This window comes from Orycteropus afer, unplaced genomic scaffold, assembly GCF_000298275.1.
Source record: "Orycteropus afer afer isolate SDZICR_OR568_19922 unplaced genomic scaffold, OryAfe1.0 scaffold00311, whole genome shotgun sequence".
Classification (NCBI taxonomy): Eukaryota; Metazoa; Chordata; class Mammalia; order Tubulidentata; family Orycteropodidae; genus Orycteropus; species Orycteropus afer.
The window spans coordinates 701,695-715,957 of NW_006921898.1; the positions used below are offsets into that span (position 1 = coordinate 701,695).

The 14,263-nt window shown below is 45.2% G+C and overlaps 1 protein-coding gene across 1 annotated transcript in view; it reads right to left on the bottom strand.

Annotated features, from left to right (window-relative positions):
* SLC6A20 (solute carrier family 6 member 20) overlaps positions 1-14,263 on the bottom strand; it is a 48,915-nt gene that overhangs the window by 11,092 nt on the left and 23,560 nt on the right. The window contains exons 3-7 of the mRNA XM_007951735.2: positions 13,213-13,304; positions 9,347-9,574; positions 6,614-6,724; positions 4,548-4,789; positions 3,306-3,468 (exon numbers count right to left, since the gene is read on the bottom strand). Coding sequence (XP_007949926.1) covers positions 3,306-3,468; positions 4,548-4,789; positions 6,614-6,724; positions 9,347-9,574; positions 13,213-13,304 — 836 coding nt within the window. The remainder of the gene's footprint in view (positions 1-3,305; positions 3,469-4,547; positions 4,790-6,613; positions 6,725-9,346; positions 9,575-13,212; positions 13,305-14,263) is intronic.

Genomic DNA, 14,263 nt, shown 5'->3' on the forward strand with positions numbered 1-14,263 from the left:
GACTCATAGAGACCCCTCCTTGGGTTTCCAAGGCAGTATCATTACGGAAGTAGATTGCCCCATCTTCCTTCCGAGGAGTGGCTGGTGGGTTTGAACCTCCAGCCTTCTGGTTAGCAGTCAAGTGCCTTAGCCACTGTGCAACCAGATGCAGCTTAATGGGGGGAATTAATGAACTGGAAGACATGTTCCAGGAATGAATCCATAATGAAACAAATAAACAATAAAAAAAGATAAGAAGATGGGAAAAATGAAGAAAGATGAAGAGATACATGGGACAGGATGAGAAGGTCTAACATAAGTCTAACTGGGGTTCTAGAAGGAAAAAATAGAGAGGAGAGGCAATAATTAATAGATAATGGCAATGAATTTTTCCAAAACTGATAAAAAACATGAACCCATCACCAAATTAGGATAAATAAAAATGCATTCATGCCTAGACTGTGGAAGCCAAAGACAAAAAGAAGGTCATGAGAGGAATCAAAGAGAAAGAACTGTCCACTATAAAGGAATGAAAGAACAACATTATACCAGTAATAACAGGAGCCAGAAACACAAGACAGGTATCTTCAAAGTGTTGAGAGAAAATAACTGTTGAGAATTTTCTACTCAGGAGAAAACACTTTAGAAAAATGGGGGTTAAATGCACACATTTACATATAAACAAAACCTGAGAAAATTTATCACCAAGAAACCTTTTCTAAAAGAATTCATAAAGAATGTGTTCTAAGGGGTGGGGAGCACAGAAGCCAGCTGGGATATACGAAGTGGTGGTAAACAAATAAAATGAGATACATGCAGATAAATACATCACCATCTTTATATAATAATAATAGTGTCCAATTTATGAGTAATGCTGCAAATATATTCATCATATAGTAGTATGCACAGGGGGCAAAGTTATGGAAGAAAAAGAAAGAACTGGAAAAAGTGGAATTTAAAGCAAAACCCAAAGCAAACTCGCTGCTGTCGAGTCGGATCCAACTCATAGCCACCTCTCCTTGGGTTTCCAAGGTGGTATCACTATGGAAGTAGATCGCCCAACCTTCCTTTCTAGGAGTGGCTGGTGGGTTTGAACCATCAGCCTTCTGCTTAGCAGTCAAATGCCTTAGGTACTACGCTACCAGAGCTCCCAGAATTTAAAGCAGGAGGGATAATAATAAAGTGATCCTAAAGTTCTTGTATCTTGGGGGAATATTGTTTCAAGATTTTATTTAACTCTAGACTTTAAACTAAAAATTTCAGACCATTAGAGAATAAAGTAAAATTTAAGAATGAAAAAATACAACAGAAATAAGTCTAAATAAGTCAATTAACACAAAATCCTTGCACATACAGTTAACCTCTAAATTAAGTGAAAGAAACCCCTAACTGCCCAAAACAAAGAGGAAACTTGAAGTGAGAGCTCTGAACAGAAGCTGAAGCTAAGGGGGTTCACGGTTCGTTTGAACAGGAGTTGCGCCTTGAAGCTGAGGGTTAGGGGCTATAGATCTGATGTCACCAACTGGTGACTAGATAAAGAAGGGAACTAAGGCTGAGCAACCTGCATAAAGTCAGGAGATACAAAGGGGTGCCTTGCCCATGAAATGACCTAGAATGGCTCCATCCATGAAAAAGAGTACAGTGCCCCACCTAACAAAACAAAATAAAAAAACTCCAAGGAAAGTACTGGCAACCAGAATCATGGGTGGAAAGAGCCATGGGCCTGCACTATTCTCTATTCTTGAGAAGGATTCTTTAGATGCATACACTAGGAGTGTTTCCATTAATTATAAGAATTAGGTAAATATGCTCACTCTCACCTCCACTTCTATTGTGCTAAAAGTCCTAGCTAATGCAATAAGATAAGAAAAAGGAATTAGGTATAAGGGTTAGAAAGAAAAATGCAACATTGTTATTATCTACAGATGATATGATTGTTTACATTCAAAATTGAAGCATATCTACAGACAAACATGAGAACTAATAAGAGAATTCATCAAGGATGCTAGCCACATGGTCAACAAACAAAAATCCTTAGCTTTCCTTTGCAGCAGAAGTAAACAGTGGTAGAAATAGAAAAAAAGGCCCCATTCGCAATAGCAACAAAAGGAAAAAGTGCCTCAATATACATCTAATAAAAAAAAGTGACAAAAATTCATGCAGAAAACTAATTGAAAAATGAAAGAAGACCTGAGTAAATGAGGTAAAATGTATTCCTGAATCAAAAGTTACGATTCAAAAAGATATTACTTCTCCCCAAATTAAATTATAAAATTAACATAATTCTAAGAAAAATTCTCAAAGGGATGTTTGTCCAATAGAACTTATGGACAGATATCAAAAAGAAAATGTTGAGTGAGAAATAGAGCTCTCAGGACCACTTATGTCCATTTGAAAAAAAATGCCAACAAAGCATTAATATTATTTGGGGACACATACATGGTTGGTGCAAGTGGTTTACACTTGACTACTGACCTAAATGTTGGTAGTGAGAACTCACTACTCACTAGAAAAGGAGCTCTGGTGGCATAGTGCCTAAGGCACTTGACTGCTAACCAGAAGGCTGGTGGTTCAAACCCACCAGCCACTCCTCAGCAGGAAGGCTGGACAATCTACTTCCGTAGTGATACCGCCTCGGAAACCCAAGGAGGGTCGCTGTGAGTCGGGTCCGACTCAACAGCACATAACAACAACATCACTCACTAGAAAAGACTAACAATCTGCTTCCATAAAGATTACAGCCACGAAAGCCCTAAGGAGTAATTCCAGTTTGTAACACATGAAGTCACCATGAGCAGGAAGCAACTTGAAGGCAATGTGCTTGTTTATTGTATGTCGGTAATAAAAATGTTAAAATGAATGCTTTTGCCTCAGGTAAATAGAGGACTAGAGAATAGTTTGGAGTGGGTAACAAGAGGGACTTCAACTTTGTCCCTATAGTGTGTGTGTGTGTGTGTGTGTATCAGAATCCCAAATGACAAAGTGTTTATTATTATTTATTCTGGGTGTTATATTGTTGCATGTACTTGCACGTATTTTTTAAGCTTAAAAAGAGAAACGAAAAAGGAAGAAAGGACATTGAGAACTCAAAGGAACTTTATCATAACTAGAATTCCTATTCAGCACCTGAGAAAAGTGATGGTCAAGATTCTCTTCTCTAAGAATGGACAAAGGAAATAATTTAGTTTTCTTTGATTTTCATGGACAGCACATCTTCCTTGAGCCTCACATTCCTCCCTCCCCCACTTTCTTTCTTAGTGGCAGCCTTCAAAGGAATTAGGTTTATTATGAAGCTGTGGTCTCCTGTGTTTCCAAAGGGCACTTACCGTGTCAAGCTCTGATTCCAAGCTGCAGTTTTTAATTTGTGGGAACAACTCGCTGTATTTGCTTGGGTAGGTGGATGCTAGGTAAGTCTTCACTTGTTCTAGGTTGCTGACTGTCAAAAAGCCATCTTCAAGGTCAAAAGAATTGGTCAGCAGCAGAATCACCCTGTGAAGCAGATATCAGATTGCCTCTCCCTGGCTACAAAGTCCACAATCTCCAAACCCTTTCAGAAGCCTGGATCTCTGAGTGGGGCTGCCATCCCTCAGCCTCTTCTTTTCTCATTAAGTGAGATCATTCAGACTCCTCTCCCCTCCAACAAAAGGAATCTGTTGACTGGTGACTCTTTCAAAAGGGCAGAGTGAATCTGAATGATGATGAAGTTTCAAATAAGATCAGCAATGACAATAGGAACCAAACCCACACAGTGAGGGTGTTTTAACTTCTGGGTCAGTGCTATCCAATATGGTAGTGATGATAGACATGTTATAGATCTGTGCTGTCTCATATGGTAGCCATTAATCATCTGTAGTGATGAAGTATTTGCAAATGTGGTTTGTGTGACTGAGGAGATGAATTTTCGGCTTGACGTGATTTAAATTAGTTTACGTTTATAAACAGTCACTTGTTGCTGGTGACCACCATATCGGACAACATAGCTTCTGGATGATGTTTCTTGTATATTTGGTAAAGAACTGCAAAAAGGAAATTCTGTAATCTATATGGCTTAACTAGAGAGCTCTCGAGGCGCTCTGGTAGCATAGTGCCTAAGGCACTTGACTGCTAACCCACCAGCCATTCCTCGGAAGGAAGGTTGGGCAATCCTACCTCTGTAGTGATACTGCCTCGGAAACCCAAGGAGGGGTCGCTATGAGTCAGGGCCGACTGGACAGCACATAACAACAACAACAACAGAGAGCTCTCGGTTACGGTTACGTTTGAGGTAGGAGAGATAGGGCAGAAGAAAGCAAAGTTTGTTTGTGGAATGCCCTATTGTGCTAACTGCTTTGAAGGTTGAGCCCTCCCTCATCCCTTCAAGGCAGAAAGTGACTGGTCCATGGCCCCTCAGTTACTTGGGGTGGTGGTGGTGGGGGAGCCAAATTTGAACCCTGGATTGAGGACTCCAAAGCCGGTGCTCGTGACTTTTTGACATCCACCTCTTGTCAGCTTCCCCCTCAGCTCAGAGTTTTGGGGACCTGCCGCCCCACTTAAGGCTAGTAGTGTTCAATGGGGTTACTAAGGCTTACTTGTTTAAGCAGTTCTCATAGTTGAAAGTGGCCTTGAAGCCATAGATGGAGAAGGTGACAAGGCTGGCGAATATGGAGGTACAGCTGTTGATGAGGGACACAATGATGGCGTGCTTCTGGCAGTTGTTGGAGGGCTCGTTGTAGCTGGCGAAGGCGATCAGGCTGCCAAAGCCCAGGCCAAGCGAGAAGAAGATCTGGGTGGCAGCATTGATCCAGGCCTTGGGGTTGGCCAGCTGCTCCAACTAGAGGGTCAGTAGGAGACAGGCTAATGAATCCTGCATGGGAATCTCTAACTCTTGGACTAGCAAAGGGAGGGAGGCCCAGAGAGGGGAAGGAACTTGCCTATCGGTTCACAGCCAGTTGGAGGCAGGTCTGGGGCTGGGGCCCAGCTCTGCTAGCCCTGGGGCCTGGCTGTTGCCCACTCCCCAGCAGATAAAACACAGGGGCACGCCTCATGTCATATCTTCCATAGCAGCTTACACAGGAGGTTCTCACATGAAAATGGTAGGATAAAATCACTCAACAATGTACTGAGGCCCTGACCTGTGACCCAGGCACTGTGTGGGTCTGGGCATACAGAGACAAAGGTGGTCTGGTGGTGGAGGCCCAGGTTGAATCTCAGCACTGGAATTAGGGGGCATTTGGAAAGGGGGAGAGCATTTTTTTTGGGTGCTACATTTTGTTTCCAGGGTCACACATGCTAAATGCCCCTAAGGCTAACAGCACCCCTCACTGAGGAATACTGACTGGGGGCACCTGGAGAGGGATACTTGGGGAGGGATCGTGAAACACCCTGCTGGAGTGTGGATTTGTGCCTCTGGAAAATGGGGTGCCATAGATGTGTTGTGAGCAGGGGAGTGATAAATAAATAACTTAGTTAACAGACTGGAAGGTGGGTGTTATGGATTGAATTGTGCCCCTCAAAAAGCTCTGGTGGCATAGTGCCTAAGGCATTTGACTGCTAACCAGAAGGCAGGCAGTTCAAATTCACCAGCCACTCCTCAGAAGGAAGACTGGGCAATCTACTTCTGTAGCTATACTGCCTCAGAAACCCAAGGGGGGTGGTGCTATGAGTAGGAATGGACTCAATGGCGGTGAGTTTGGTATTTTTTTTTTTTTTTTCGGTTTGGTACCTGTGAACATGACCTCATTTTTGGAAATAGGTTTTTCTCTGCAGATGTTATCAGTTAAGTTAAAAAGTTAAGTTACAGGAGTAGTGTGGGTCCTAATTCCTTCTGGCTGGTGTCTTATGAAAGGAGAGAACAGAGTCACATAGGGGGAAGATACCGAGAAGATCTCTCTACAAGTCAAGGAATGCCAAGAAATGCCTGGGGCTACTAGAAGCTAGGGGAGACAAGGAGGGATCTTCCCTTAGGGCCAACAAAGAGAGCACATGGTCCTGCCTATGCCCTGAATTTGGCTTTTGAGAATTGTGAGAAAATAAAATTCTGTTCTTTGAAGCCACCCACTTTGTGATATTTTGTTAGGGCAGCACTAGGTAACTAAGACAGTGGATGTGGGGTAAGAGTTGGGTGGAAGCCCAGGCAGCAATCAGTTGGGAGAGGGTGGAGATAAGGAGAGGGTGGACTAAAGAATTCATACCTCAGGATTAAGAGGGCTTGGGGACTACCTGAGAGGTCCTGGGGTGGCAAAAATGGTTTGCTCTTGGCTACTCACCTAAAGGTTCATGGTTCAAACCCACCTGATGGTACCATGGAAGAAGGGCCTAGAGATTTGCTTTGATAAAGATTATAGCCAAGAAAACCCCATGGAGGAGTTCTATTCTGTCACACATGGGGTTGCCATGAGTTGGAACAGACTCAATAATAATGTTTGTTTTTTTTTTTTCCCCTTTTTCTGATGGGTCTAGTGGGGAGCTGTCTGGCTGAATAGGTGATCCAGGGCTCACAGGTAATACACCCCTTGCCACAATCTGGTGGGCTCACATTAACCCCCTTGGATAAACTACAGCTTCTGCCCACCCTCCATCTTGCCCCCTTTCTACCCATCCTTGAACGCAGCAGGATGGGTGAGGCACCCACAGGCTCCCTCTCTCCAGCTCATACCTTGGGAGTGAACATATAAGCCAGGCCGTTGGTCGCTCCATGGAGTGTGAGGCCCCTCACCAGGTAGATGATGAGCACGCAGTATGGCAGCGATGCAGTGAAATACACCACCTGTGTGCACCAGACGGCAGAGTCAGCTCCTGGAGGCAGGGTGGCCACAGGGTCCCCTTTAGCCCAGGACAGTTCCACAGTCCCCACAAACCACCACAATGTCTCTGGGAAGTGGCATCAAGATTTTTGGTCAGATGCAGGTTGAGTTTGGATTGGGGAAATGGGGTGATGGGATGTGATTGCCCACATCTGTAACCACCAGGCAATTGCTTATTCAGAACAGAAGAGAGAAATATATAATTGCTATGGCTTGAATTATGTCCCTCCCACCCTCAAAAATCAAATTCTTGGCTCGTGGACCTGTGGATGTCATCTTGTTTGGAAATAGGATTTTTCTGTTATGTTAATGGTGGTATAGTGCCTACGGCATTTGACTGCTAAACAGAAGGCTGGTGGTTCAAACCCACCAGCCACTCCTTGGAGGGAAGACTGGGCAATCTACTTCCATAGAGATAATGCTTCGGAAACCCAAGGAGGGGTCACTATGAGTCAGAAATGACTTGATGACAGTTAGTTTTCACAGTTGAAATGAAGTCGTATCAGTGTAAGGTGGATCCTACACCTAATCACTTCTGAGTTATACAAAGATGAGAATGGACATAGAGAAACACACATGGGGAAAGACAAATGACATCTGAGGATTGTCTATAAGCAAGAAAATGCCAAGGAACACCCAGGGCTACAGACAAGGAAGCAATCAACCTGTCTGAGACCTGGTTTGAACTTTTAACCTCTAGAACTGTGACAAAATAAATTTCTGTTCTTTAAAGCCACCCACCATGGCTTTTGTTTTATAGTAGCCCTAGCAAACTGACACAGAACTATTGTCTCTGCCCTCGACCCTCCCTTTATTCCCAAAACGATTTGAGGCAGCCCACAAAAATGTATCAATCACACTAAATAGTTTTTAAATAGCTAGATAAAGAAGTTGGCACAAAAGGAAAACATAGGCAATCCAGTAAGATGGAAAGAAAAAGACAGCTACACACTCTGCGTATGAGGCTCTTTCCAGTTTTACAGGTGAGCCAGATTCAGCTCTGAGCTTCCTAATGGCCTAAGCAAAGCAGGAGACACAATCATAAGGTTTATATTGCCTCTAAAAAAAAATTTAGTGCGTAGAGGAAAGCCAGCTCTTCCCAGGACTGGGGTCTGTCCTATCAGAAGCTTGTTCATGAGTGATCATAAATGGGAAGTGTAGTGACCAAGGTCCCTGTCATAAATACCACAGGAAGGTCAGTCATCTGATTTTTATGACAGCCTTCCTGAAAGGCCTCACTTTAATGGACTTCAAAATTGCACATAAATGAAATATTTTTGTCAGCCGAATCCTCTTTTCCTATTGACAGGTATCATGAGTTCTACGATGTTTTATCTTTTGTTTCTTTGGCAACTTTGCAGTAGCCTCTCATATTCTGGGTAGTTTTAACTTTGACAAAGCCCTCCGATAGAGATCTTCAAAAAACAAACAAACAAACTCACTGCCATCAAGTCGATTGGACTCATAGCAACCCCTCCTTGGGTTTCCGAGGTGAGGCGGTATCACCATAGAAGTAGATCGCCCAACCTTCCTTCCAAGGAGTGGTTGGTGGGTTTGAACCACCAGCCTTCTGGTTAGCAGTCAAATGCCTTAGGCACTACATCACCAGAGATCCTAGAACTTTAAGTGCATGTATTTAATCAAGCACTCAGCGTTGGATTTTTTTTCTTTTCTGTAAATTAATTCTTATACGCACTAGAGCCTCTTCTGTGAAACAAAGAACTAGTTTAGAGGTTTGGTTTTTTTTTTTTTTTTTGAATTAGGCATTTCTTTTAAGTGTGTGAGGACTCCTGTGTGAATTATAGTTGGTGACCCATGTTCAAATAGCCATGAACTGCACTTGGCCCTCTATTACTGCCATAGTGTCCAACCACCATGAATTTCCAAGGTAATCAGACTCATGATCTGTGCCCTCTCTCTCTAGGGACAGCAAGAGAAGCAAGGTGTGTCTTTTATCATGGCTTCTTAGCTGAGGTCATTGTAATCTGAGAAGAGTAATAAATCCACTTGTGATTATAAGAAAATAAACCAGATGCAAGATGAGAGATGAGAATAAGTCAGTAGAGAAAGTGGGCATCTGGTCAATGAGCTGAATGAACTCAAGGAGAACTGGGGGAGGGGTGACCAATCTGCATAACTAGTGGGCACCAGACAGCACTTAGACCAAGCCCACTTCCCTCCAGATAAGTTTTCCAGAAGGCTCTCTGAAGTCACCACCAGGGGGCTAACTTTCTTATCAGGGATGCTGGCAAAGTTGTGGGACATGTTATTGTCTATTGGGAGAACCTGTTTCTGATCAATCTATAAAATTCTTGGAGGAAAAACAAAGGGGATTCCAAAAGAAGGACCAGGAAATGTACGTAGTCTTTGTCAGGATTGTTGCTGTTGTTAGCTGCTGTTGAGTAAGCCCCTGGCTCATGGTGGTCCCGTGCACAATGGAAAAAAAGTGCTTCCCAGCCTACCCTAGCACAGCTTCAGTCCCTTGACTGCAGAGGGCAACTTCTCAGCATTGCCCAGGGCTGGGTCAGGACAACCTCTAGGCAGTGTTGGGCCTGAGTAGAGGCCCTCAGTGCTTTGCTGCCCACCTTGCCAGTTGACTCAGTGCCCCTCAGGATGCACAGATACACTGTGAGCCAGGCTAGGATGAGGCACAGTGCCGGCTCCCATTGCACACCTCCGTTCTCTTGGATGGACGGCGAGATATTGAGGGTCTTCCTGTACCAGAAGTACTGCGTGGAGGAGGCCTTCTCACATTCCTCGTTGTAGCCTGTGTGGTTACTGTTCAGTGGGCAGACAGACCACGGCAGGGGATCCTTTGAGATCAAAACAAGCATTACACAGAGAAGATGAGAGCTGAGGGCAAAAGTCAGGGTCAGGGGTGACAAGGAGGTCACAGAGGAGGACCTCTGGCAGAGGAGGGTCCTAGTCCACAAAGGGCAGATGGTCAGGGCATCTGAAAGAGGCTGGGAGGGGGGAGCATTGGAAGAAGGAGACCCCACATTCATTGCAATCCCACACATGTTCGTTTGAGGACTACTGAACTTAACTGTGGGGGCTGAGAGACAGTACACAAATGGACAGTGGCCTGACCATCTATGATCATGGACTCTCTGCATCAACCAGTCCAGGAAGCCAAGCCACAACCTCTGCAGCAATCATCTCAAAATAGTCAGGACTTAGTCAGAGACCACCAGCTTCCCTAATTTTTGGTCCCCACTTCCAATTCAGGAACAGAGAAAGCCAAATATGCTCCCAACCCAATCACATAGGATGCTTCTTGTCAGCCCACCTTCAGTTTCCCCAGGCCAATGACTTCCACCAATGGCACACCTGAGGCCTTCCCTTTTTGCCACTATAAAGCTCTCCCACTACCCTGTTTGACTTTGAGTCTCAGCCAAAGGCAAGTGAGGGTAGCTGACTCCCTTGTTACAACAAGTTCTGAGTAAATAACCTGTGCTTGTTCTCATTTGGGTAGTCTTTGTTTATCTCCACAAGTACCTGGCAAGACCTGGGATGAATAAGACTTAGGTCTTGTCCTCACTAATTGGTGGTAGAGACAGACATTCCCTCAAACTCAATGATGAATATTGGGTTTGGAAGCTGAAGAAAATGAGGCGTAGGACCTCTGCACTCATCTTGCCAGTATGACAGAAAGAACCCGGTACTAGTGACTTCCTTTGAGCTTGAGTCAAGCTATACCTGAAGCAGTTAGACTCCTGGACTCTGAAGAGCAGAGCCAGTAAGACCTTTTTCTTTTTAAGCCACTATGAACTGGGTTCTCTGTCACTTATGAACAAAGGAACCTAAATGGGCACGTCCAATGATCATGACCAAAGGCTAAGCACTAAACAGAGATACTAAATGGGAGAGGGAAGCAGGGAGGGAAAAGTAATTCTGGCTAGAGAGCTAGGAGTCTGTCTTAATTATCTGGTATTGCTATAACAGAAATACTACAAGTGGATGACTTTAACAAATAGAAATGTGTTCTCTCGTAGTGTAGGAGGTTAGAAGTCCAAATTCAGGATGCCAGCTCTAGGGAAAGGCTTTCTCTTCCTGGAGGCTCTAGGGGAAGGTCCCTGTCTCCTTTCAATATCTGTGGGCTCAGCTTCCCTTGGAGATCTCCATGTGTCTTGGCATCAGTCTTCCCCTGGATCTAGGAGGTTCTCAGCACACGGATGTACTCTGCTCCCACCTCTTCTTTCTTGGTGGTAATCATTCCCTCCTTCTCTGCTTGCTTCTCTTTTTATCTCGTGTAAGACAAATGGTGATGCATGCCACACCCCAGAGAAAATCCTCTTACATGGATCAGGACTATGACCTGAGTAAGGGTGTTGTACCTCACCCTACTCCCTTTACAACTGATTGGCTGATCACATAATATCACATCATGGGCGATGATCATATCAATACATAACTGCTAAGTTACATCATTACGTAACTGCCAAACCACTGAGAATCATGGCCCAGCCATGACATATAATTTTGAGAGACAAAATTCAATCCATGACAGGGTCTCATGCCTGTTCTGCCAGGACCAGCCCCATTCTGGTCACTTTTATATGTACCTGGATTCTGTAAGCTCAGATTTCAGTAGACCAAAAGAAAAATTATACTAAACAAGAAGAAATAAGTCCAACCACCCTGTTGGGTTCAATCCTCATCTTTTACAGAACACAGAGCTGAGGCCCAGAGCCATTACCTGCTGGGCCATGGCCACTCTGCCAGCAAGCAGCTGGAGCCCAGGCCTGTGCATCTGAAGACTGTGCTTGGACATGTGCTGGTGGAGGCCCTTAGTCCAGAGCCACTCTTGCTCATTGAAATGTGAGAGACAGTTTCTAGCTTTGACCTGGGGTTCCTGGGTGAAATAGATTATTTACAAAGATTGCTGCCAACCTTTCCTCCCATCGCCATATGTGTGTGAAGTTTCTTTCATTCAGTGTAGGCATTGACTGCTCCTCTCCTTGAATCTGTGATGCCTGGGATTCACTTTGACCATAGAATGCAGTAGAAGTGATGCTGTATGACCTCTTGACCTAGGCCTGAAGAACCTTTGTAGTTGCCTTTTCCACCCTCTTGGATATCAGCTGTCATGTAAAGACATTTTCACTCAACTCCTAAATGATGAAAGACCGGGTGGAGGGAGGTCATGTGGGGGAGAGCCAAGGTGCCCAGCTGGCAGCCAGCACCAAGTCCTAGCCAGGTGAGGAAGGCCCTGTTGGACCTGAAGCTCCAGTTAAGCCACCCCAGCTGACACCACATGGAGCCAAGGTGAGGCTTCCCCACTGAGTTCAGCCCAAATTCCTGACCTACAGAACTGTGAGCGATAAAATGGTTCTTATTTTAAACTAGTAGGCTTGAGGGTGGTTTATACAACAGATAACAAAATCACTGGGATTCCAATTCTCTCAGTCCATGTGGCAGTGTTGTCTTCCTCTCTCCATCCTACCTACGATGGCCTGGTGGGTTCTAGAAGCCACACGCAGTAAGACTGTCCTCCATGCCACACCCAGCCTGGGAGCTCTGTGTTCAGTGGTGTTTAGCACACTCAAACAGGAATGGCACATATGGGCCTGTGTGCAGATACCCACTACCCCCAAGTCCATGGCAGATACCATTGATCCTCAAATTTTCTACAGCATCTTTCACATAGATCCCTAACTCAGCCCCCTCAGAATCTTCCTCAACACAGTACCAGCATCTTCAACCAATAAGCTAGAGAAGAAACCAGCAGGAGATAAATGAGGAGGCCCTTGTTGTCTTTGGAATGAGAACCAGCTTGAAAATCTGGTGGGCTTGAGCACAAATCCCACCTCTGCCACTCAAAATGTGTCAATTCTGATCAGATTTCTCTGAGCCTTAGCTTCGTCATCTATAACATAGAAATAATAATATCTCCCTCATAGAGTTGATGATCTCCTAGAAGAACTTTGGGGTCTACAGGAAAAAGCAGGGGATCAGCCTGGAGACAGAACCAGAGACCTGGAAAGATAAGTGACAGTGTCAGGAGGGGGAGGAGGAGGGGAAAGGCAAGGAAGAAGAGGAAGGTGGTTACTGTCTTGCTGGGTTGGTGAAATCCCTTCCTGTCAGTACTTTCCACAGGTTTTTTTTTCCCCCCATCCCACCATGCAGTGGTTCTTAGTATTTTGGGGGTCACATCCTTCCGAGAGAGCCTGATAAAAGATGTGGACCTGCTCCCCAGAAATATACTCACACATGCACAATCTGGCTTCCAATTCCAGGGGACCATGGACACCAGATCCAGAAGCTCTTTGCTTGGTTTGAGGTGCTTGGCGTTCCCCCTGCCCTTCTCACCATTTCCTGTCTCCCCTGCTCTAGACTGACCTCCTCAACCTCCATTGCCTTCCACAGATGGACGGCCCCTTCCCATCCAGCCCCACTAGGCAGCCCTGCTCTCCTCTCCTTCTTGCTTCTGACACAGGCTCCTACTCACCTGGAAGGAGTGGAAGAGGTACCAGAAAGCCCAGGCATTGATGACGTTGTAGTACATGGAGAGGAAGAAGGAGACCACCACACTAGCGACGCCTGTGAGGAAGCAGAGGGCCAGCTCTGAGAACCGCCCCTTCTCCTCTCTACCTCCATGGGGTGGCATGGCAGCGTGGCCCTGACCAGTGCACACTCCTGGGACTTGCCTGCAGGGACTGCCCTGGCTTTCTGATTTGCAAAATCTATAAGAAACTTCACCAGGTTTTTGTGAGTCTTAAATGTGGCTGGGTACCTTTCAGGGGTTATTTCTTTTTCTCCAACCTCTTTGCTTTTATCTGGAACATGAGGCTGATGATGTTTTGAACTGAGTGCCAGGGACTGTGCTAAGTACTTAACACATTTCTGGCCCTCTCAATAATGTTGTTATGTGGGTATTACTGTCCCCACTTTACAGAGGAAAAAATTGAGGCACAGAGCCATTAACTTGCTCAAGACCACCCAGATAGTGGCAGACTAAGATTCAAACCTAGTGTGAGAAGCACTTTGTCACTGCCAAGTGCCACTCTGATGCCAGATATTGCAGTTGCTCCCTCCTTGCCTCATGTGAAGTTGAGCTATTTTGGCCAAACTCTGTTCAGTGGTGGCACAGTGTGAGGAGGTGTGTCGGGAGTGAAGGGGACAGGGACTGCCCTGACCTCTGGTCAGGACTGCATGCAACCCAGGGTGGGGCTAGGGCTGAGAGAAGTTTGGCAGCCGCGGTATGCAGGTGCTGGCCCACACCCATTCTCCATAGCCAGTGTGTGCACGTCTCAGTCCACACTCTGGGACATCTCGTTAATAGTTTGGAATTGGCTATAGTGGCTATAGTTTGAAATCGGCTCAGTTGCCTCCTACTTGTCCAGGACTACCATAGGTATCAGCAAATGTCAGGGCTTTTTTTTTTTTTTTTTCCCCTCCGCCTTCCCCCTGAACCCCAGAGAGCTGGCTGTTAAACATTGACCAGCACCCCACTAGCTGGCACCAAACTCTGGTATCTTTCCAACTGCGTAGCAAATGCT